We start from the raw sequence: 24223 nt of genomic DNA, 5'->3' as shown, positions 1-24223 counted from the left end.
CTAAACATCCCTGGAAAACAGATTCCTATGCAAATTCAAATAAACGTAAACAAGACCACTATGTCTCAAAAGGTGTCTGTCAACATCCCAAGTTGTTCTTCCTAAGCGTAGGCCTCTCCATGAGGCAAACATTTCTTATGCCCAGGCTGCTTTGTCAAATGGCAGTTTTGAAGACTGGAATGATACAAAGAAGGAAGGTCCTGAATAAAAGCTTTACTTCTTTGGTGGCAAAAGCATAGTGACATGAACTGGGCATGCGTGCCCAGTAGTGGGTAAGTAAGTAAATGAAATGGACTGCCATGCACCAGATGGTTCATATGCCAGCAGCAACCCCTGTTTCAGTGTGCTCACTAATGTCATCCTCTTTTATTTACTTGAAGTCCTTCTCAGTCTGTTTGCTAGATCTTTTCAGGTCTGTAATAATTCCTGTCATATCTGCAGTGCCCTCCATCTGAGAATCTCTAAAAGCTTTGTAAATATTAATGAAGGAAAGCTCTGCTAAAGCTTTGAGAAGCAGTGCCTTTCCCTTCTCCTGAGGTGTAATTTTTCTCTTTAACTCCTTCTTCGCATTTCCTTCCCCCAGGATGCATCCTGCTGTGGTGTCTCAGAATAGGCATTGTTGTCTGTGTGTTCTGCATTCCTCCCATTTTGTTTTTTTCTCCCTCAACTTTCTTGCCTTTGCATAATTCTGTTGCCCTCACACTAACACAGCAGTATGACTATTTCAGCACAAGTAGCCATGTGGCCATAACTACTTTGTGTGTGTGTAGTGCATCCATATTTCAGGCCTTTTATTATCCATCATTTACTGTTGGAACCATGTTTCTTTGTGTGACTGTGCTTAAAAGCTTGCTTTTCCCTTAATGCATCTTCTGCCGTATTGGAGCCCTGAGTGTGAGCTGTGCTCTGTTCCTGAACTGTGACTTTCGGCAATGAACATGTGGCATTACAGCTTCTGTTTGGAAAGCTGAGAGGTTACTTGTTCCTCATGATTCCGATGACCACAGTGTACAGACCCTGCTTTAGTCGAAAGTAAGGTTGCCATTGAATTTTCTAAATAGATAGTTTTGTAGAAAAATGTCCTGGACTCAGGAAGAACAGTTGGGATTTTTTTGTTTTCTGTTTGTTTGATTTGATAGTTTTCTTCGGAAAAATGCTTTCCTGGTTTTCAGCTTGGGATCTTGAGAGCATAAACCTGCTGTACATCAGTTCTGGAAGCTTGGTAATAAGGTTTAAGGTGAGGTTGTCTGGCCTTCCAGTCTCTGCAGTAGTCAGCTGGGAGCTTGGCTAGGATGGGCTTCCTGGGCTTTCTTTTATAGAGTGAAGTGAGGCTTTTGAATGGTTGGGCCAGCTGGCTTCTTGCACAGACTTGCAAGTGGCTGGCTCTGGGATGCAACTGGCAGAGAGTGGAAAGGTCCCTGGGGCACAAGAGAGGCCTGGATTCTGCAGCACGGAGAGTTCCTGACCTGAGCCAACATCCACTGCCCCACCAGCTCCACCAGGGCTATTGTTCTATGGAACCTGCTCGTTTGTCAGCTTCAGCCACAAACCCAGAGTCTTTCTTTTGTTTTTTCTTTCAGAAATGCTCCGTGTGGCTAAGGTGAAAATATTTTGTAGCTTATACTTTTTGGAGAATCTTTGAAAAGTTTGTTCATTTTATGTAACAAATTTCTGAAATCTTCCTCAAATCTGATTATTTTAAAGCTGTCTTAGCATGGTGTTTAGCTATGGCAACAAATGTCCATTGGTTTACTTAAGGAAAACATCCAAACATTTTTACTGGGATAGCTGACAGTGGTAGACTTTCAAATATGAAGTGGGAATTTGGAGAATACTACAGTTCTTTGCCATTTATATATTATACATACTCTAGTGTCCCAAAAGAGATTCTGTGGACTGGGAGGTCCTTTGGGCTGTATAGTATCAGTGCTTCCAGATTGATTAAAGGATTGGTATGTGTATGAGGAAAGTGAGTTTGCACTCCTTAATATGAGCCCATCGAGATGGGAGCACTGCCAAGGTAAGTCTATTTTTAGACTCAACAGTTTTGACAATGTTCCTTTAAGTGTTTTTTTTCCTTCTAGTAAGAATGAAAGAACTAGGTCAGAGCCAGTAGAAAAAGGCTTTTGATCTCTGGAACAGTATTCTCAAATTTTTTTTTTTCAGTTTGCTCTTGTGCAGCAGAGGTAAAGGGGAAGAGAGAGAAATGGTGATTTCCTTACCCCCCAGTGTTTATTGCACAGGAAAGTGAGAGACTGACAGCACCTACCAGATGATGTCTGCATACAGGTGATCCCACACAGTTCTGTTGGATCCCCTGCAGCTCTGATCTGTGGTGTCTTTCAGATTCCTGTGCAAAGAAAAAGTGCTAATGATATCATGGATTTCTTTCATGGTAAGTGTTTAATGAAGTTTGGTCTAACACCTTTCTTGTATAGGGTTTGGAAAGTGCCACATAACATTTGTTGCAGGTCTCCTCCTGGAAGTTTATGTAAATTTCCAGTCTCCTGTGGCTCTTCTGTAGTGGGCTCATGCTATTGAGACCTTGGGTCTTCCTATGGGATATTTTTTACTAAGAAGTGGAGCCTTGCTGGCATAAAATGTCAACGACTGGCCTTACCCCTTGGTAATCCTTAAAGAGACTGAGACTCGAAGGAGGTTAGGGCATTCTGTGGAGTGGCATCCAGGTTAACTGCTGCAGGACTGAAGTTATTTGCAGCTTGTAACCAGCTTGTATCAGAGTGATCCTGTGAATTTCAGCTATGTGATGTACCTTGGTTGAACGCCTTCAGTGCCTAGCAACTCCATGGATATTGAATGCTGCCATGTGTTTTTTCAGGGACTCGAGATACGGTGAGCTCATAGATGTGCTATGCTAACTCTGCCAAGAATGTTAAAGTGAGTTCAGGATCATCCAGAGGACAGCTTTGAAGCAGCTTTCAGTGTAGGTACCTATCATGCTGTTCCAGGGTGTGCCCAAAAGTACAACTCTTCTGACAGGTATTCAGTTGTTCAACTTTGTCTTATTCCTACATGCACTTCAAGCTCAGACTGGATATGTCTCCATATCTAAGTCTCCAGGGAACGTGATCCAATAGATGGTCTTTCAGCACACTTACTTTCCTATGGACCAGAGAAGTAACAAACCCTGTGATTCAAAAATAGGACATGCTTCCATCAGTGTTTTTGGTTTCTTCACTGATTTCTAACCACTTCTTAGCTTGAGGGATTCAGACATGTGGCTTGGAAATAGCTGCCAGTTGGAAGCAGGACTGAGACACACATCTCAATTCAGCTCTCCAGTTGAAACAATCACATTGGGCCATAGCAGAGGCGATTGGCAAGACCAATGCTGGAAGTGCATTGGACAGTGGGGCATAAGATTTGAACATCAGCCTTTGGTCTTGTGTTCTGTATGTTACTTTCTGACCATTTATTGTAAAAATGCATCAGCATTTATGGAATTCCAGACCTGAACACAGATCTTTCCTTACCCACGTTCACGTGGCAGCCTTCTTGTTGGTCTGTAACATCTACACCCTTATTTCTTGCTCAGCAGCAGCACAACCTCCTGCCCGCCCCCACAGTGTGCATATAGCCTGGTGGTTGCGTGTGCTTCTCTGCTTTGAACTACTGCTTAGAGCTTTCCAATCTATGTTGCTACATTTGAAAGGGAGACTGTGAGCTGAAGTTCAGAAGTTGCATTCCATTGTGGGAATTGGAAACCCCAAAATGAAGCTAAAACAAAGAAGGTCACTGCAATGGAGTGTCTTTGGGTGTACTCAGATTGAGTGGAGGGTGGATATTATGGAAGTTATGTAATCATTTTACCCTTCTTGCTTTTACAAATGAACGTATACTAGGCAGGAATCAAGGTACCAAGTATAGACTTGGTGTGACACTGTGTTTCCCTTGGATTAAATTGGGTTGTAGAATAAGAGTGTTTCTGGAAACTCGGAAGTACTTTCAGGTCAACTAGTTTAGATACAGTTCCTTGAGTGTTTGACCTTACCCTTTAAAATACTTGGAAGACTTAGAAGCTCAAGGATGGCGTTGATTAATATAAATTTACTCGTTCAGCACAATTGAATCCCATCATAAGGTTAAAACTTGTCAGGTGGTGGTAATATATGGGCAAAAGGAAGGAGTCATGCTTTGAAAGTTCATGTGCTTTCTGCACCAAGAAGGAGATGCAAGTGAGCAAATGACAAGAGTTAGACTTTGGATGCATTTCCTAACGTACTACTGGAAAGTACTGACAAAACCTGTAGTGACATTGTAAGATCTTATTTAAATGGATGTAAGATCTCATGCTTAAATGGAAATTAAATGTAAGATCTCATGCTTAAATGGAAATTATAAAATAGAACTGTTCTTGAGAGGTTTTGGAGGGTTTTTTTGTTCTTCTGTTATGTCCAAGCATGGCACGTGACATCCAAGGAGGTTGTGTAGCTTTGTTCCTCTTGTTTACAGCTGAGTGTATGAGGTTCAGGGCAGGCTGCTTAGAGCCAGTCTCTAGTGCTTCCCAGTATTGCTGTGTCACAAGGGCTATGGCAGGAGAACAGCAGTGACAGGCTCAGAGCAAGGCACTGTAGCTGGATGGAGTCAGAATTGCAGACTGGTACTGGTTGTTGAGCTGATAACCATGGAGAGGTTTCTGTCCAAAACATCTTCTGTGCAGGCTTGGTGGTGGATGCAGAACTAGGTGTCTGTGGAGCACTGTAAGGTTTTGGTTTGCCCATTTGTCTCTGAAAGTAATACAGCTAGTTTGCAGAGGTAGTAGAGCTGTTAAAAGGCTACTTTTAAGTTCACTAAGTATTGAGTCTGTGGGTCTGTTAGGATACTGTGCCTGGTTCTGGAGCCAATTTTCTCTGTTGTCCTGGCTGAGACAGCTTTACTCTCTTGTGCCCTGTTTTGTCTCTTCACTGTCTCTCCTTTTGTCCAGACTGTGTGATCTCTAATGCAATGCCCTTTCTGTGATCAAGAGATACTCAGTTTAAAACTGAGCAATCCTGTTGTGGGTTATTTCTCATGAAAGCTGTTGCCTTTGAATGGATACAGGTATTTATCCTTGCAGATTAACAGTTGAACAGCTCAGCCCTCAATTATCTCTCAAAACATGCAGAGAATGCAGAGGGTGTAGTTCTGGAAGGTGCCAAGGGCAAAGGTGGAGAAAAGGGCTAAAAAATTGAGTAATTTTGAAGTCTTCTGAAACTGTCTGGTTGGTGCTGGTCAAAATAACAAACAAGATTTCAAGAACTATGAGGAGAACTCAGAAAAAGGCAAGGAAGATCTTTGTTTCTGTATCATTGCGTATTGCTCTTGTATTGTGAATGCTCCCTGCAGCTTTTGCTTGTCACACCCCAAAAGAAGGAGAGGACTAGAAGGAATACAGAAAAGAACAGTCAGTTGGTCAGAGACGTGGTCTCTGAAGGCAGGTTACAGATATTATCATTCTTTAGCTTGGAAAAGAGATGGGCAGGTTACAAAGATTCTGATTCTTCAGCTCGGAAGAGATGACCATGGAGAGAATCCTTAGGCCTTGATGAATAGTTTGGAGAAGGTGGAAAAAGGAACTAGGTCACAAGGCAGAACGATGAAGCTGTCGGGTTTTGTGCTTTAAATTAAAAAAAGGAAATAGTTTTTCGTATAACACAGAGTTCCCGAAGTGCACTTTTACCTTTGCGGGTTATTCCTAAGGTGCCAAGGAAGGATCAATTCATGTACGCCCTGCTCTCATGCTGTTTTCTCAAGCAGTGGCATAAAGTGCTAGACTTCTAGTCTGACCCAGCCTGATCACTTTTATGACAAAGTCTAGCTCATCTGTGTGTCCAGAACAATTCCACTCACCACAAGAACTTGATTTGCATCGAGTAGCTAAGAGGGAAATTTGGCCAGGACAACCCAGAAACAGAGAGGAGATGGGGAATTAGGCACTGAGCCATAAAAATGTTAACAGGCAGGGTCATGATGCATAAGATATGTAGCTTTCATTTTCCTAGTATATAAGAACTGATACTGCTCTGTAAGAGGAACCCTGCTTTGTCTGGTCAATGGGATTTGGGGGAAGGAGGGGTCCTGCATTAGGCTGCAGCTGTAGAAATGCCATCCTGGAAAGTACTGATTCTCCACAGCAGGTAGGGTTGGAAACACCTGTACTAACTTCTATAAATGAGGCGAAGTATGGTCTGAGAGAGACCTTCAGGAAAAGCTGAAGCAGATTAGATCTACAGATCTCAGCCACAGTGGCTTCTGCCTTGAGTAAGTTTTATGTTCCCTCACCTTTGCATAGGGTCCTCCTTCTCTCTCCAGAAGTGTCCTCTTGCAAAAGGACTACAGAAAGAGTGAGGGAGTTGCTGTGAATAGCTGCATGTTCTCTGTGCAGTATGAGCTAAACTTGGCATTAAAGAGCAGGTTCATTACTTAAAACAATAAGAATTCTCCCTAGTTTGTGCTCCTCCTGGATGAAGCAAGGAGGTGTGCAGGGGACTGAACTTGGGCTGAAGTGAACTCTGCATTCAATTACATGATCTAATATGCTTGCAGGGAGTATGTGATTGACAAAAAAAAGGGTATGAGGAAGACACTCAGTGAGGATTTTAGCTGGTCTTTAGTGCAGCCCTATCCATCTCTGTATAATGTGGAACTTTGCTAGCTCCTATTCTTCAGCTGAACAATCAAGTTATTATTTTCCTCCATTCCCCATTCATTTGCTCTCTGCCCTATCTTTGTGGCTTTTCTTTTTAAATTTTATTTTCTTCCCCCAGAGGGGATTTTGGTTGATTTGATTTGCTTCTCTGCACATAACCTAGTAAAAGCAAGAAAGAGACTTTTAATAATGCTGTTTCATAAACATAAAGAAAGAGAATTGTAATGTGCGTCAATAGAAGCTTTCTCTCAGATTGTCCTCTGCGTGCTCTCGGCTGATGGTTCATTGCTACACAAATCATCTGGGGTACTAGAGCGAGTAGGATACAGTGGTATGAGTAAGCAGTAGGAGGTGAAGAATTTTACTGGGGGAAGGAAAGAAGGCGTTTCCAGGCTCTTCAGTTAAGTGTACCAGGGAAGGGATAGCCTTGAACAGTGATAAGGGAGGTAACTTTTAGGCAGTTGAGGGAAAGCCAGGACTGAAAACAGAAGTCAACTGCCAGATAGCAAACTAGTTATGCTAGTGAGAATGAATAAAGATATTTTCATTTGCATTTTGATGACTGTGCATCATTCATGGGACAAGAAATAAAGCCTGGATCGACAGCTGAATCACAGCCATTTCTGTGCCACATGTTCAGCAGACACCAGCTTTCATGAGTAGGGCAAAGGCAGAGATCTGTGATGCGTGTGTGGGTCAATGCACCTCTGATGCTATAATAAAGACTTAACCACTGTGTGTCTGAGCTGTTCTGTGTGTGTTGGATAGGTACTTTAGTGTTTAAAAAAAGTTTTTGATTTAATGTTGGCTGATTATAGAATTGAATAGTAGTACTGTTAGGACTTGAGAAAGAGGCATTCTCAGAAAAAAAAATTTGTGGTGAAGCATGACTAGCCAACTTTCTAAGCAGTGACTACAAGACAAGTTTCTTCCAAGATCAGTGCAACTAATGAAGACTTGTTGCATACCCAGGTGCTTTATTACTCTTTTTTATCTCTCCATATTCTCTCTGAAATTCTTAGGGCAGCAGTGGTACCTAGTTTGGAGTTTGCCTAAGTAGGTTGGTGACTGACAATTGTAATTTATGGTGAATACTTTTCCTTGTGAGAGAGTTATTTTAGGTCTCTTCCTCTCTATCCACCAATTGGTTTTCTTTGCTTTTTGTACTTACACTTCTTATCTCTTGTAGCACCCTCTTTGCATGCAACTTTGTGCATCTCACAATCTTGAAATCCAGAGTTCTTCACTATTCAAGAGAATCTCTGTAGATGCTTGCACAAGCCTGCTTATTGACTTACTAGTTTGCAAAACAAATGAGCAACTATTTTGTACTTTAATCCATAGCTTAAATTATTTTCTCGTGTGCATGTGATGCATGTTACTTACTGCCCTTTATTACTTTGTTCACTAAGATCCATTTTGCTCTTAAGTTAATTGCATAGCTCACTTGGTCCCCTTATGTCTGTTCTCCTCTTCATCTATACCTGTACAGAATTTGTGGTAGCCTGGCCTTATTTATTCACTGAATGGGTTCATGTTTCAATGAGCCTATGTTGCTAGCGTGAATTCAAGAGCTGCTTGTATCAAGTGTACCTTTATTGAAAAGGAATGAGAAAGTGCTTCAGAAATAATTTGGCTGTCCAGTCACTGTGTCTGCTTTTTACCATGAAATCCTGTTGCTGTTATAAAGGTTGAACTTGCATTGCTGAGACTCCAAGGTCTATCAGCATAGTGATGACATGCAGTCTGTCTCCTGAAGAGCAGGTGTAAAAGAAACTGTTTACAGCATTTGCTAAAGTCTGTGAAATAAGAGATGTCAAGTGGATATTGCCATACATAAAATAAATAGTTTCCAGTAGGAAAATTGTAAAAAATGCATAAGGAAATTTTTTAGCTGAAGAAACTTAATTACATACATATCCTGGTGTGATGAGGGTCTTCGAAGGCAAACTCAACCGATACAAGAAGAGACTTTCTTTTTCTGGGCATAATGTTTCTGTTCTGTAGAGAACTAAGGGGTCTTTTCTCTCTACACTCAAGATTTGTTTGGCCTTCAACCAAATTATGAGTTTAGTTTGATTCCAGATACTAAAGTGTTAAGTTACTCATTCTGGTTTCTTGATATATTTCTGATGCTGTACAAGATTTTGTACCATCTTATAGCTGAAGTTTGTTTGAGAGATGTATGTGAAGTGTAGTAGCTTGTCTCAGAAAACATACTTTTTCTGTGTTTTTCTTTGGCTTTAGTTTTGGTTATTTTTTCATTGTTTCTGGAGAGAGTGAATGGCTTATAGTAGTATTTGGCTTGATACCATGAGATGACTACCCCATTGCCTAGCTAGAGATGTTCAGGGATAGTTGCCTCAGGAATGCTGTTACCTTAAATTTTCTTGTTGATAATAGTTCTAAAGGGATAAAAAAGGCAAAAGCCCCACAAGTCACAGTTACAAACTAAAATGAACGCTCCTCCTCTGAACCCTTTATCCCCTTCTGCCTCTATCCCCTTCCTACACCTGTCTCTGCTTTGCTCTGCCCTTCCTGCCCTCTTGAACTGGTTCAATGTCCACTTCCTTGTTGCTGAGCTGTCACTTCTCTTGCCCTTCAAGATACCACCCACTCTTGGGCATGTCCCACTGCTTTAACAAAGACTTGACTGTAAAATTCTTGTAAGAAGCCTGCTTTTTTGTTAAACTGATTAATTAATGATTAGTAGTCATGATAACGAGTAGCTAGAAAGACAAGCAACTCTCTGGAGGGACCTGCAGGTCCAGGTGTGTGTCTGTGTCTGCCAGGCCTTGCTGCCTGTGTCTATCTGAGCTTTGTACTCAAAGCTACGGGTACAGCTCATCAGTAGCAGCAGGTCACAGTGCACTCCTCAGCTCAGTACTGGCCTGCCTTTTGGCACAGCATGTTTGTAATTGCTTAATGCTGCTTTTTGATGCTGACCAACAGAAGCAGATAGCTAGACACCAATATTACTTCAGTTAAGTGCTTTGGGATTTCAGCCTTACAGGAACTTGTGATAAATTCATGTTATTTGTACTGAAGTAGAAAAGGTCCTGACTGATTTGCTGGGCTTCTTTGCTCTGTGTGAATGCTGCTGATTTGGTGGCCATTAGACAGACAAGTTTGAGGAACAGAGCGGGCAAAATCTTGGAAATTACTAGCTCAGCAGGTTGCCAGCAATATTTACTAGGTTGCAACATAAGCAGCAGATTGTATTCATGTGAAACTTGGACTGCATTTTCAGCTGGTCCAACATGATGTATTGGGGGAACTGTGCAAATTTACATTAGGTGGAGAGAGGTCTGCATGGAGAAGTAGGTCTGCTAGGCAAAAGCTAGACTGTTTCTCAAAACTAGAAGCTGATTGATGAGGCAGATGGACCATCCATAGGAGTTATAGAAACTCATTACTGTGGAAGAAATTGCCGCCAGACAAAGTAGTCAAAATACTCCTAAGTTTTATAGTACAAATTAAAGCCATCCTTATTCGCTGTTTTAAATCTTGTTTTTTACTAGTGTAGAAGTGGTACTAACTGCTCAGGTCAGACATCTTTGAAATAATCCCATGTTTCCTAGGGATATGCAGAGCTACTAATGAAGTATAAGCTTCTTGAAATACAAGAAGGGCTTTGCAGTGCAGATCCGTCTTGCTCATTTGGTCAGTGTGAGGAGGCATCTCAATCTGAAAAAGACTTCAGTATTCTCAGTGTGACTGTCTCCTCTCTAATCAATGCAGGTAAAGCAGACTGTGAGTAAAGGCAAGCAAAAAGCCTCAGGGATGCTGTCTGACTACTCTGGATTGAAATGCAGCATCTGGAAGTGTATAGAACTCTCATTAAAAATGCTGACTGCAAAATTTATTGTGGTTGGAGGTTTGATTTGCTTTTGACAAAGAAATGGCAAGAGATGGAAGGAAGAAGTCCAGTGAGAGCTGCTGTCCAAAGGTCTTTTGCCCTGGAAATACCTGTTAAATCTTTGTGACTACTGAGATGACTGAAAAGAGATATTTAGACCTTTTTTGTAAGGTTCCTGCTATGTCCAGCCTGAGTTTGTTAGTGTTCAAACTCTATGGATGAACTTTTGTCTGTCCTTTTCAACAGTGTGGCATTTTATGGTGGGAGTAGCAGGTGGATTGTATGGATTTACCTCTTAGCATTGTGCAGCTAAGTCTGTGGAATGAATACGTAAAATGGAGCTTGCAAGTTTGCCAGTATTTGACACATGAAAGTTTTGTAAGGATTGTTAGTGGTTGGGTGGGTATCTCCTGTGCCTGCTTTTTGTGTCTGAATAGCAAAAGCGAGCATATGACTATGATGCATGCAGAACAGGGCACATGAGTAAGAAGATGCTATTTTTACTCGATCACTTTTTAGAATAGAACAATTGTTATTGCATGTAACTCAAGTACTTGCCAAATATGCTTTAATGTAGCCTTAATTGATCTGCTTAAAATATTAAGCAGCCAGCAGTATTCCCACTGAAGCACATAGTTACGAAATGTTTGACACAGTAGGCAGGGAGTGCACAGAGGTAGTGATTGATCATAGATTTATCTGCTAAGCCTTGAGCCTACAGATGGAGAGACAAAGACTTCCCATCTGCCCATGCAAAAATTTGGATATATCAAGGCTGTGTTTTGAAGAGTGCCTTCAGGCTTTTTTCCAGACAGGATTCACAGAGTACCCTCTAGGAAAAGACAAGGCTTGCCCCAGATGCCAGTAACTTAGGATGGCTCTTGGTAACTTCTGTGTACCATCAAGCATGCTCAGACAAGCTGTCTCTTGGCTGCTTGCCATCTGGGAGGCAGGCATGCATGGCAGGAAGGTGGTGGCAGGGAGGGGGGGCAGAGCATTCTTTTTGCCCTGCGAGCTCTCCTGTCCAAATGCATGCGCACCCTGTAAGGATCTGTGTGGGCATGGAACTGGCTCACATGTATCAGCCAGCTTCTGCAGGGCAACAAATTATCTTGCTCCATATACATGGAAAGGACTTGAGCTTGTGTTCCACCGTATGTAAAAAGTACACTGTGTATTGCATTAATTTCCCTAGTTTTTAGAACAGATATGGGGTCATTTTTCCATTTTGGGTGCTCCACTTACTGTTCTTCTGACAGAGCTTTTCACTCTCGTAACCTGGCAGATCTCAGCAGCCTTTTCTTTAAGTTCTGGAAAAGAGGATATTTTCCATTAGATTCCTCTCTACCATTAGGTTAGGAGTACAAGAGTACTCAAGTACCTTTGTTTTAAATAATAGTTTGTTTCATAAATGTAATCTGTGGATCTGTGTTATTGTCAGCCAGTGCCATTCATTATGTGCTTGTTGTGCAGTCAGAGCTCTACAGAGCATCCACCCTCCTTCCACAAAAGGAAACAAGTTCCCACCACAGAAAGCTTTCAATGCAAGTTGAACGACAATTGTTAGAGGACCATGAAGAGAGACATGACATTAATCAACTGAGGCGGGGTTTTCAGCAGGGAAAGGTGAATCCAGGTGATCTGAAACTGGATGAATAGTTGTATTACTGAGACATGGATGATACATGAGTATCGAGATTGTATGGAAGACTGTTGGAAGAGGTTCTGTTTCAAAATTTAATGATACTGCTGGTATTGGATACTATGAGCTGATTTGGAGAGTGTTTGTTGTCTTGATGTACTGTTAAAATTTGGGACTGATGAGGTGGATGTAGTTTGGTAGAATGAAGAGGTGCTGAGGGAGTAGGGATATTGTCAAAGCAGTAGTGTGGGAAAATGGTCTGAATGCAGAGGGCAGGATGAGCTAGCATTAGCCAATACGCAGGCAAGGAGGAGTAATGGTCTGGACAATATTTTAGCCAGAAACTACTTTGTCTGTAGGAAGATTTTTTTCCAGATGAATGCTATTAAGTCCTAAAAGAGATTTAAGATATGTCAGCTAAGAGAGTTCGGAGCACTTGGGCTGTGGTAAAGTTAGTGATTTGTGATTATTTTCTAAGAGCTGTTTAGGCTCAGTTCTATGAGATGCTAGCCCTGGGTGCTGTCAGTCCCCCAAGCCCCATTAGGTTTGATAGTTGATCCTGAGTTTAGAGCTGACCTAATCTAGCTAAAATTATATAAGGTATGGATTTAAGATAAGAATAAATTACTGACCAAACATTGATCTCTTTCACTGCCTTTTAACAAATCTTGAAAGGGAACAATTTTGGTTTGTATTGACATTTAAAAGAAGGCAGGAGCTCCACCTCTGTCCGCCACGAAGATGGATCTAGGTATTCTGTGTGGTAACAGGAAGTAACAGACCCATGCAAGCAAATACTCCTTCCTCCTCTTCTCTGTGTAGCTGAGGGTTGGAGGTAGCACTAGAAGAAAGTAGTAGAGCTGGCTACCTGAAGATGTGTCATGACAAAGAAAGATAAGCTTTGCCAAGTGACTGAGATTCTTATTCTCCTTAGGAAATAAATACCCCTAGAAAATAAAAAAGCTGTCTCTCCCCACTTCTCCCCCTCCCTCCCAATATTAACAACTCTCGAAGAGTCCCCTGAGGCAGCCTGTGTTTCTTTGAACCACTCGCCTGTTTTCAATTAAAAGGTAGTGGGCATCTATGCAATTGCTAGCAACCTCTTCCATTTTTTCCTCTTTTCTAACCTGAAGGAGCCCAGTAAAAAGCATTGCTGAAAAAGCACTAGCATTCATTACTCTTGAATGCATGATGGGCTAAGGGTCAAGCAGCATCTTGCCAAGTGACTTATTTCATTTTTAAGCCATCCAGGTGCTTATAAATTTATAAAACCATTGAAGTTGGAAAAGAGCTTTAAAATCAAGTCCTACCCTTAACCCAGCACTGTCAAGTTCACCACTGTGTCCCCAAGTTCCATGTCTACATGTTTTTTAAAGACTTTCAGGGATGGTGACTCTACCACTTCCCTGAGCAGCCTGTTTCAATGCCTCACAACCCTTTCCATAAAGAAATTTTTCCTAATATCCAATCTAAACTTCCCCTAGCACAACTTGATGACTTTTCCTCTTGCCCTATTGTTACCTGGAAGAAGAGACAGACCCCCACCTGGCTACAGCCTCCTTTCAGGGAGTTGTAGGGAATGATAAGCCATCCCCTGACCTTCCTTTTCTCCAGGCTAAACACCCCCAGCTCCCTCAGCTGCTCCTCATCAGACTGGTGCTCCAGACCCTTCCCCAGCTCTGTTGCCCTTCTCTGGACACGCTCCAGCACCTCAGTGTCCTTTTTGTAGTGAGGGGCCCAGAACTGGACAAAGCACTCAAGCTATGGCCTCAGCAATGCCGAGTAGAGGGGGACAATCACTGGCCTGGTCCTGCTGACCACAATTTCTGGTACAGGCCAGGATGCTGTTGGCCTTCTTGGCCACCTGGGCACACGCTGGCTCATGTTCAGTCGCTGTCAACCTCCAGGTCCTTTTCCAAGGGCAGCTTTCCAGCCACTGTTCCCCAGCCTGTAGCACTGCATGGAGTTGTTGTGACTCAAGTGCAGGACCCAGCACCTGGTGTTATTGAACCTCATGCCACTGCCTTGGCCCATCACTCCAGACTGTCCCGATTCCTCTGTAGAGCCCTCCTACCTTCCAGCAGATCAATACTCCCAACTGATTTGGTGTCATCTACAGACTTTCTGAGGGTACTCTTGATCCCCTCACCCAGACTGTTGATACTAAATAGAATTGGCCCTGGGGAAAACCACTTGGGACCAGTCACCAGCTGGATATAACTCCATTTGCCACCACTCTCTGGGCCTGGCCACTCAGCCAGGTTTTTACCTGGCTGTACACCAATCCAAGCCATGAAAAGCCATTTCTCCAGGAGAATCCTGTGGGAGACAGGCTTTACTAAAGTCCAGGCAGACAACATACACAGCCTTTCCCTCATCCACCAAATGTGTCATGTGGTTATACACAGAAGGAGATAAGGTTACTCATCATGCTGCCATGTTATCAAAACCTGTATCATTTGCTCCCTCTAATGCATGGTAAATTAGTGCCATAACCAACAACGACCTCCTTGTTCATCCCATGCAACCTTTCTCCCTAATCTCTATTGCCTGGGGGCACTGGGAGGGGAGGAGTTGCAATTCACAGGAAACTTGCTGCTGGCAGTGTTCTTCCAGGCAGTTTTAAGTCCCACTGTGCTATGTAATTTCTCTTTGGTGAGCACTGGAACTGGGCTGACAGCCAAAAACTGCCTCTTTCCGGATGTTGCTGTAGTGTGTTAAGGTTTCAAAGGTGTCTCTAGGAGTCTTCCTATTCAGCTAGGCAAGATCCTTGCAGAAGACAGTTGGAAGTATTTTTATGGATCACATTTAGTATCAAATGTCTTTTCACTGCTGATCAGCCCTTGCTGGAGCAGGGTGTGCTGGGAGTACTTTTACAGGTTGGTTAAGATACATTTACATTTTTTGTAAAGGAGGGAATTAATTTGGTTACTAACAGAATGGTTTTCATTTTCCTTGGGCTGTGAAAATAGTCGGTCTTACTGGATAACATCTGTCTTTTCTGTGGTCTGGAGGATAGGCAAAGAAGTTGTTAGTAGTTGTTTCTTTCAGGTAGGTAAATGTGATCTAGAGGAGCTAGATAATAGTAGGTGGGTATAATCTAGGAGAGAGAATTTTTTGGTGTCTTGAGGCACACTGATGTAAATAGAAACCACAGAATCAAATTGTTTTTTAAGTTTTCATAGGAGGTGTTCCTGTCCCTGGCTTGCAGATGTAGGTATTGTAGTGGTTGCAGAGATCACTTACCTTTTACAAATATTTTGATGTTTTTAAAGATCCCAAAGGAAAAAGGTCAACATTTTGGCCTCTGCTTTACTTCTGTACCAAGGAATTGCTGTAACTTAGGCTCAAAGTTTTCAATTAAGACTCTAGGATTTAAGGTGAATAGATTTTTGAAAGGTGCTATAGTTAAAGAACCCTTTGCTTTCACTGCAGCTTGAGTCAGTTTCCTGTGAGAGGCTTTCAAGGGCTGATCTGTAGCTGGTAGAAACTGGCAGTTCTGATTTCTTCCCCAGCTCCCCACCCTTTGCTTCTAAGCCAAGCAAGAGTAAAAGGGCAGCTTTTATTTTGGATGTACATTGTTTCTACTCAGATCTGTCAAACATTGCATCACAGTATCTGAGCAAAGTTCTTTGCACACAGGGGAAGTTGGGACCATTAAATTACCAGTAGCGCTAAAAGTAGCCCAGTTATGCAGGAACATAAGTGCAAAAGTCAGTTGCATAAAGGGGAAGTTTCCTCAGGATCCACACATTTATAAAATCACTACTATCTATGTGAGTGCTGGAACTGTGAAAATTTGGGCAGGAAACAAGCTACTGCCATAGTTCTAAATGGGCATTTCTGTTGTATTGTTTGCATTTGGGTTTTTTTTTCTCTGGATGCTTTCCTTATTCTGCTGTCATTAGTCTGCATCTCATTATATACTCCCAGGGAGTACATCTCTTTTGCTTGTTAGGATGGTGTAGGTGGTAACTTGGAGTGGTACAAAGGACTGAGGGAGAGATAATCAGCTGGATAAGTCATTACTCTGTGCAGAGACTGACTTGCTGATTTTTTGTGCACAGCTTATTTATTCCACATTCTTTAAGACCTAGAATGTTGTAGGAATTGAAAATGTAGTAGAAAACCCTTAACTAGTTTGCCTAGAAAGGAAAAAAGGTATGGTTGAATGATGAATACTTAGTAAAAGCTCTAAGTTGAGGGTCTTGGATGCTGCAGTGACTCCAGCAGAGCACAGTTCCACACGGTAGCCTGCACTAAATAAATTTATACAGTGCTGCGTTCCTCTCATTTTCTTTCTTAAATATCTCACCTTGAATCCGCATCAAGGTGCAGATGGTTCATTTGCTTTGGTCTGACATAGCTCTGGTTACCACATGGCACTTCCCAGTAGTTTGTGCTAAATGTTTAAAACATTGGATTCTTCTTTCCTAAAGCAGTGTTTCTCATATTTTTTTCCCAGCTATCCATTGCAATCTGAATCCAAATGGTATTGATCACCCAGTCCCCACAGAAGGTATTAATCTGCAACTTGAAGGCGAAGGAGTTGAATCACCTGCGGTAAAGAACACTAGTACTCCAAAAGGGCCTGAGTCAAAAGAGTCACCCAAGAGACAAGTGGAGCCAGAAATATCTAAGGTAGGTGTGATTGCCTTCTTATTTGTTTTGGTGAGCCTTTAAGAATCCAGGCTTCCTGAAGTCCTGGCTTCTCTTAAAAAGCATTTCTTATAAAGGTGTAAAAATATCAGTCTGAGGAGGCGGGTGTTACAGAAGCAAGGTACTGCTATGGAGTTGTAGCACACACACATCTTGGATATTGCACTATTCTATTTTTCTCTAAATGAAGATAATTAAAATAATGGAATCTCTCTTTTTCAGGCACTATGGAAACTCTTTTTCCAAATGACTTGGGTAACAAGCAGAATGGGTATAAATGTTTTTCTTGAGGGTTTTTTTTTGTTTGCCTGGGGCAGGTAAAGGAGGAGGAAAGTTCTATGGATATATGAATATGTGGATTTTTATATGGGTGACTGATTTTAATAAACTGTTAACTGATTTTAGGTAAAATACCAGGCCAGTTCTTCTGTGTCTGATACAACAGTGAACAAACATAGTTCGGAGATGAGTTTCTGAAAACAAATGTAGTGTCTGTTGTTACTCACAAGCTTCTACTTCTTTTGTGAGTGCAGCAGACATGACAACCAAGTGCAAGTGAATGTGTGTACTCCAGATACTTTGGTATAGGACAGTAATTTGTCATATTAGATACATTTTTCACTAGAATCGCAGACTATTCTGAGTTGGAAGGGACCCCACAAGGATCAGCAAGTCCAACTCCTAAGTGAATGGCCCGTATGGGGATTGAACCCACAAGCTTGGCGTTCCTAGCATAAGGCTCTAACCAAGGAAGCTGGTCTCAGGGTCAAAGGAAAGATAATGGAATGTTATAAAATAACTGGGAATTATTTAAAATTCTTTAAAATTAAAATTATTTAAAATTCTTTAAAATTAAAATTATTTAAAAGCCATCTCAGTCTTTTTGATTCTTAAAGGCCTAAAATGAGGAGTTTGGGGGTAAGTTGTGCAGGAGAATTGAGTTTTTACTGAATCTGACACTTGGGGAATTATTAAAGCAAATAAAATGAGTGTATTTTTTTTTTACAGGTTCAAAAAGGCAATAGAAATTATTTCAATGACTGAACAAATAGGAGTATTTCCTACTGCCAGTAGTACAGTAAATCCAACAAATAATACACATATGGTTGTGATGTATTTCACTTTTAGAATAAAATAGCATAACATGTTTTGAGCAGTACCCTTGACAATAAAGGCTTGGTATGAATTCTCCATTCTGATTTTTATCTAAAATACCTAGTTTAAAATTAATACAATTTAACTCATTCTGACTTAATGCATCAAAATAGATCCTCCATTACAGGCTTACAACAATTTAAAAAACCCTGCTACTTGCAATCTTGGTGGTCAATTATCAAGCACCTTGCTGATTTCTCATGAACCCTTGGGGAACAGGTTTGTGCTTACTGCTTTGAAATATCCATTTGGTTACAAGACTACCAGATTTTGGATGCGTTTGGAGACAAAGCTCAGCTAATAAGGCGTTTGCCCAGCTTTTCACAAAGGCAAGCTAACCCTGCTCATGTTTCAACATCACCAGATGAAAATCTGCCCCATATTGAAAGCTGAGGAGGTGTGTTAAACTTGGAGCAGGTCTTACAAGCTTGGGAGTGAAGAAGCTAAATGGTGCAATAGGGCTCCCAGCTGAGAATGGGCTCGTGTGTAGTTGACATGGAATATAGTCAGATCAAACTTGTCTTTGCTTGCAAAAGACTTATCCTAATGAAAAATCAGAGTGAAATACATCAGTGATTTAATGTAAGGGAGCCTGTTTTCACTGTCTTGAGCTGTAATTGTTGGACTGATGATATAAAACAGGCTGTCCTTGCTGGAGATAGCTGGGTAAGAGGGGAAGCTCTCAAAGGACTGAAATCAACGATTGGTTTCCCATATCTGATTGCAGTAACTTTATTGAGAAAACTGGGCACACTTCAGGTTTAAAAACAAACAAACAAACATACTGAATTTTTGCTTAATGGTATAAGCGTAGCATAATAGTATCAAGCAAATGGAATGGAATATTTTTCTGAATGTATTGCTGCCTTGTTAGTAACTTTGTCTTTTATGTGTGCATTAATTTAGTGATGTTTTTCATCTGGATTTATATGTTATAGCCTGAGGTAGCCTGTCTTTTCTGGCTTGCTCTGCCTTAAATTTAAAAATTGCTTTGCTTTATCCTCTAAAATGTGAATATGGATTTTAACTTGTGTAGCTTTAAGAGTTGAATTAAGCTGTCACTAGGAAATTTCATCCATGCAATCATGTATGTACAGTGTGGAAAGATGAGCAGGAATACAAGGAAGTATTGTAAATAAAACATCGTGAGCAGAGCCATTTGTTTTATATTTCCATTGCGCAGTTGTTTTTAAAAGGATTTATTTGTAATCCTATATATTCAAATAATATTAACACATACCTCATATTCATGGTAGTGAGACCTGTGTTGCACAAAGCAATGCAATGTATTGAATATTATTTAAGATGCCTCCTAGGCTCTCGTTCCTGCTTTCAGCTTTCTAATTTTTCATTGAGACCACTTCCAGCACTTTAAACATCTGGTTTTGCTGTCCAAAGAAACAAACAAAATCTTCTTTCTAATGAAGTGTGTCCTTCTTTTTCCGTCCTCAGCTATGGGATTAAAGAACAGTAGTAACTCATGGATTACAACCAGATTTAAAGTTCCTTTTCATGCAGCTACTGTAACATAAATATGGGAGTACAAGTGTTTGTATATTTGGGATGCAGACAACAGAAGGTATAGCTTCAGTGAAGGATCACTTATAAATAAGTTCCTGATGAATATGGAATCTAGTATTTGTAGGCTGACTGAGGTAGAATTATAATGGAAAATGGAACAATGATTTTAGTCTCCCTCAGCTGGTTCCCTAAGGAACCACCTTGTTACAAATATGTGCAAGTCCAAAAATGGCCAAGATTATTCATAGCTAAACTGATGTGCATAATCCAGTCAGACTCTGATAATGTACAGGATATAATACAAATTAAGGAAAATATATGAAGTGTAAAAATGCTTCATTTTTTATTTATGTATATCAATATACACATTTTCTTGATCAGTAATTGATTTTTCAGCATTCATGGTATATAAAAACAATTCAGGCAGTTGAGTGGTCACTTACAGAGCAGAAGAATTCACTGGAGAAAGCAAGGATGGTTTTTAATATACATTTTAAAAATATAAATTATTTCTTTAACCACCTATATTTAACCACTATTATGTGTGTCTTCTGGAATTCTTATCTTTTTCATTGAAATGCTACTTCTGCCTCTTATGTCTGATCTGTTTGGTTTTAATATCATAGTCACAGAGTAGAATTTTGTTAAAAACAAACTAACAAGTTTTGCTATACTTTTGGAGTCCTGTACTTCTCTGAGTATAGACTTTAACAGAAGGCAGCTTTTCTAAGGAGGTTCAGAAAATGATCTCTTACAGCAGAATTGGCTTTTGTGAAGGCCTCCCACATGTTGCACTCACAAAGCCTTGTTAATGGTGAGAGTGAGACCCAAATCTGGGCTGTCGCTCATTAGGAGGTTATTTATTCAGGGAGTTTTTATCCCTAAGTAAGGTGTGCATATCTGGTGACACATTTTGTCTCATTATGTGGCAGCAGCAATAGCAAATACTAAAGGCTTTTTAATGGCAACCACTGCTGTTAGGCTTTTTATGCTGTGTTAGCAATTGCAGGGGTTTTTTTTATCTGACTAGAGACAAATTAACAGTCCTTTAAAATGTTCATGAAAACTATGAAAAGAAACTGGTAAAAGAAGTGAGAAGCTTTTACGTTGTCTTCTGTTGATAAGTGCTACATAGTCACCAGTAGACTATGTTTTGTTGCAGTGTTGCTCATTAGTTCTTTTGGTTGCTTTTGCTCTCTTAAAAAACCAGTTTTTTCAAAATTATATTGAACAACACTGAAGGGCTGACTGAACTCAGTACCAACAGGATAAAAAGTTATCTCAGCTTACTGGGCCCAGTTCAGGACTGACTGGGGTGGAAACAGCTCCTCTGGCTTGCCTGGGAGGGATCTGCTCAATCGGAATGTATTTGGGAGGCGTGGAGTGTGTCAAGTGTGTGGTGAAAAGTCCAAGCAGAAGAGTAAGGCTTTTGAGTAATAGGGGTGTTACAGGATTCTTAGAAATACTAAAATTTTGTCAGTTATTTAAATAAAGAAATGTCCCAGTACTGTTCTCTAACAAGAGACAAGGAAAAGTATTTTTCTAGAAGAATTCTCCAGTTTTGTAATCAGTGGCTTCTGCTTCACAATATTTATCCTGTCTGGTCAAGCTTATCAGATGGGTTGGATGAGAAAGGCAATATTAGACCAGTCTGGGTGACCAGACTAAGCAGTCTGATCCCATGGCAGGGGATTGGAACTAGATGATCATTATGGTCCCTTCCAGCCCAAACCATTCTCTCTCCCCCCCACCCCTTTTTTTTTTAACCTTTTTTTGCATTTGAGAAACACCAATGCCCACTGAACCGGGGCAGTGAGGTTTTGCCATTTTGTGTTGTCTTCCTATTATCTTCCTCTTGTGAGACTTCTCTTGGCCACAGGACCTCAGGATATGGCAAAAAAAGCCCAGATTGGACTGACTGAAGTTAAGAAACATTTTTCTGTTGAAGTGAAGGTTCAACAAAACCCCGGCTGGGCTGTTCCACTCCTCCAGATTTTGCTTTAAAATTTTAAAATTGTGTATCAGGGTGTTTGAATTGCAGATCTCATTGTGTTTCTGAGTGAGGTGCTGACCCTGGATGGGGAAATGTTACTTTACTGATAGATAGTTTGCTTTTCTTAGCTTACTTTTGTGGAGAAGTAGTTAACAGATTACCAGGGTCCACATCAGATCAACACAACGAAAGTCAATAGATACGGTGTGAATGTGATTTTTTCCCCCTCTCCCAACTCTGACTGCAATAGTGACAAAACACCACTTACTGCATTGGGTCATCTTTATGACTAACAAAATTGGGCACAGAATCTCAGTGTACAGTACGTCTGAAGTGGGTTTAAAAATATTTGGTAAATGTTGCTATCACATAGCTGAAATAATTACACTTCAGGGCAATCTGCCTTTCTAGTGTCTCATCCTGTGATTATTATTACTAGTACACAGTAATTAGTGTGCCTGCTTCTATCTTCATTTTCAATAGACTTTTTCATGTGTTGCGTAGTTAGAAGTATCCATGTAAATTGGGGGCTGGAATGTTTGATGCGTATGCATCCCTTCCTCTCTCAGCCTGTCATTCATGATTGTGACCTCTGGCTGAAGCCTGAAGTTTCAGAACTGTGCAGTGAACAAACCTCTTATCCTGAGCTGTGACACAGCAGTGCTGGGTGACTTTGTGCATTTCAAGCCACTGAGAGTGATGCTTCTCTTATCATTCTGTGATTCCACTGGAGTGAATGAAGTGCTGAAGTAACCCTACCTGTAGGGCAAAATATAGCTGCTTAGTTCAGAATCCACACTCTCACGAGCAAGAAAAACAAGAAACATCTCTCTTCTGTTGGGGTCCTGTAAGCCAGCTTACCACAGGAGGACAAATGTCTGATTCAAAATCCAAGTGTATTCTTGTTGTAGCATGATTTTTGCCATTGTTGTATCATCCGTTCTTGCTATAAATAGTTTAATATGGAGGCCCACATTTTTACAGCAAGGTTTCTCCATTCAGCATGAAAGATCTGGCTTCTCCTGTTCATTCTGTTCACAATGACTGCCTGCCTGGGGATTGTCAAAAATGTCATCTGCCCTGATGGCAGCCATTTGGAAGTGGGAGATCTTGACAAGTTAGTGTGTTGTACTCTGTCCAGGACAGTGAGGGAATGGAAGGGCAGGTGGGAAGGATCATTATTTGTGTCCTTCTCCTTTGCCCCTCATCTCAAAGTGGGATTATTTTCCTACTGCTTTTCTCCCCACAGGAAATCAAAATAATGAGCTCAGACTAACTCTTAGCTCTTCAGGTAGTATAAGTAGAACAGGTGAAGTTTATTCACAAAGACACTATTGATTGACTTTCCAAACTAAGGGCCTTTATGAAGTTCACCTGTACAAGCATTCTCTATTTATGACTTCAGTCCATCAGGTGATATTAGGAAGAAGAATTTCTGTTAGGCTTTTTACAGCTGGACTTTTTAACAGTTGGACTGTGACTTTCAGAAAAAAATAAGGATGAAAACATTTTCAGTAGTTGCATGCACACAAGTGCTTGCATGTGGAGGACATTGGGATGTTGGCCCCTGGGAAGTGGTGCAGTCTGTGACCCTGAGTTGTGCTCAGGGCTGCACAAATGCACAGCAATGAGGGGGCTTCTGCTGCAGGGAGCCAGTCCTTGTATAGGGCTGCCTTGAGCAGATGGTTACAAAGAGGCAGCTGAGGGAGCATAAGGAGGGAAGTGTAGTCTGGTCTGGCTTCTGTTGTCCTGTGAAAATTATCAATGGGAAATTTGTGTTCTTTCCCATTACACTAGTGTGAAAAGGAGCAGCAATTGCAGTACATATTAGCAAACGTAAGCAGTAAAAAGCTGTGGTCGTACTCTAGTAATAAGTGGGATGGCTAATACTGTAGACACAGACACCTTATTTAAAAGAACTTCACTTCGGGGAAAAAGAAATGTAGATAAAAGGATGGAGCAGCTTTTAGAGGAAAAAGCAATTCAGTACAGCCTGTGGATGCATGATGTACTTACAGTGCCAGTTCTGCTGCTTGCCTCATTGTGAAGCTGTTTCACAAAGCTGTCTAAACCCTTTGCTTCCACTTTGAAGCTACTTTAAGGTCTTCAAAATTAAAGCAGTATTTTAATGACACAGCTGCCTTGTTGGGGACAGAAAAATATAGAATTCCCTGGTCAAGAAAATAATAGTGTTATGATTAGAGGGATTACAAAATGTACTATAGAACAAATTTAGCCTTTAAAATGGAAAATGCTCCATTGTTGACAGCGCAGGTCTGCAAAAGGTGTATTTCACCTGAGTTATAACAGTTTATTAATCTGCCTCATGTGTTTGCTGGACACTTCTGAACAAAACTGATTGGCAGTTGCTGTAGTCGCTATAAATCACAAAACAGTTTGTTTTGGAAGGGACCATAAAGATGCTCTCATTCCAGCCACCCTGCCATGGGCAGGGATACCTTTCACTAGACCAAGTTGCTCAGAGCTCCATCCAGCCTGGCCTTGAACACTTATGGGGGTGGGGCATCCACAACTTCTCAGGGCAACCTGTTCCAGTGCCTCAATCCCCCCACAGTAAAGAATTTTTTTCTAATATCTGATCTAAATCTCTTGTCTTTCAGTTTGAAGCCATTCCCCCTTGTCCTGTCACTATATATCCTTGTAAAAAGTCTCCTCCATCTTCCTTGTAGGCTCCTTTCAGGTGCTGGAAGGCTGCAATTAGGTCACCCAGAGCCTTCTCTGATT

General features: G+C 41.1%; 1 protein-coding gene across 2 annotated transcripts in view; it reads left to right on the top strand.

The window, feature by feature from the left end:
* Window positions 1-24223, top strand: part of SAMD12 (sterile alpha motif domain containing 12) — a 180922-nt gene that overhangs the window by 1565 nt on the left and 155134 nt on the right. For both annotated transcript variants that reach the window (XM_042035695.1, XM_042035694.1), the window contains exon 2: window positions 16616-16791. In XM_042035695.1, the coding sequence (XP_041891629.1) occupies window positions 16616-16791 (176 nt within the window). The remainder of the gene's footprint in view (window positions 1-16615; window positions 16792-24223) is intronic.

Source organism: Corvus kubaryi, unplaced genomic scaffold (genome assembly GCF_017639235.1).
Source record: "Corvus kubaryi isolate FWS band 111438036 unplaced genomic scaffold, C.kubaryi_AGA036_p1.0 37385, whole genome shotgun sequence".
NCBI lineage: Eukaryota > Metazoa > Chordata > Aves > Passeriformes > Corvidae > Corvus > Corvus kubaryi.
Note: the sequence above shows the minus strand (reverse complement) of the source record. Positions and strands in the feature narration are given on the sequence as shown.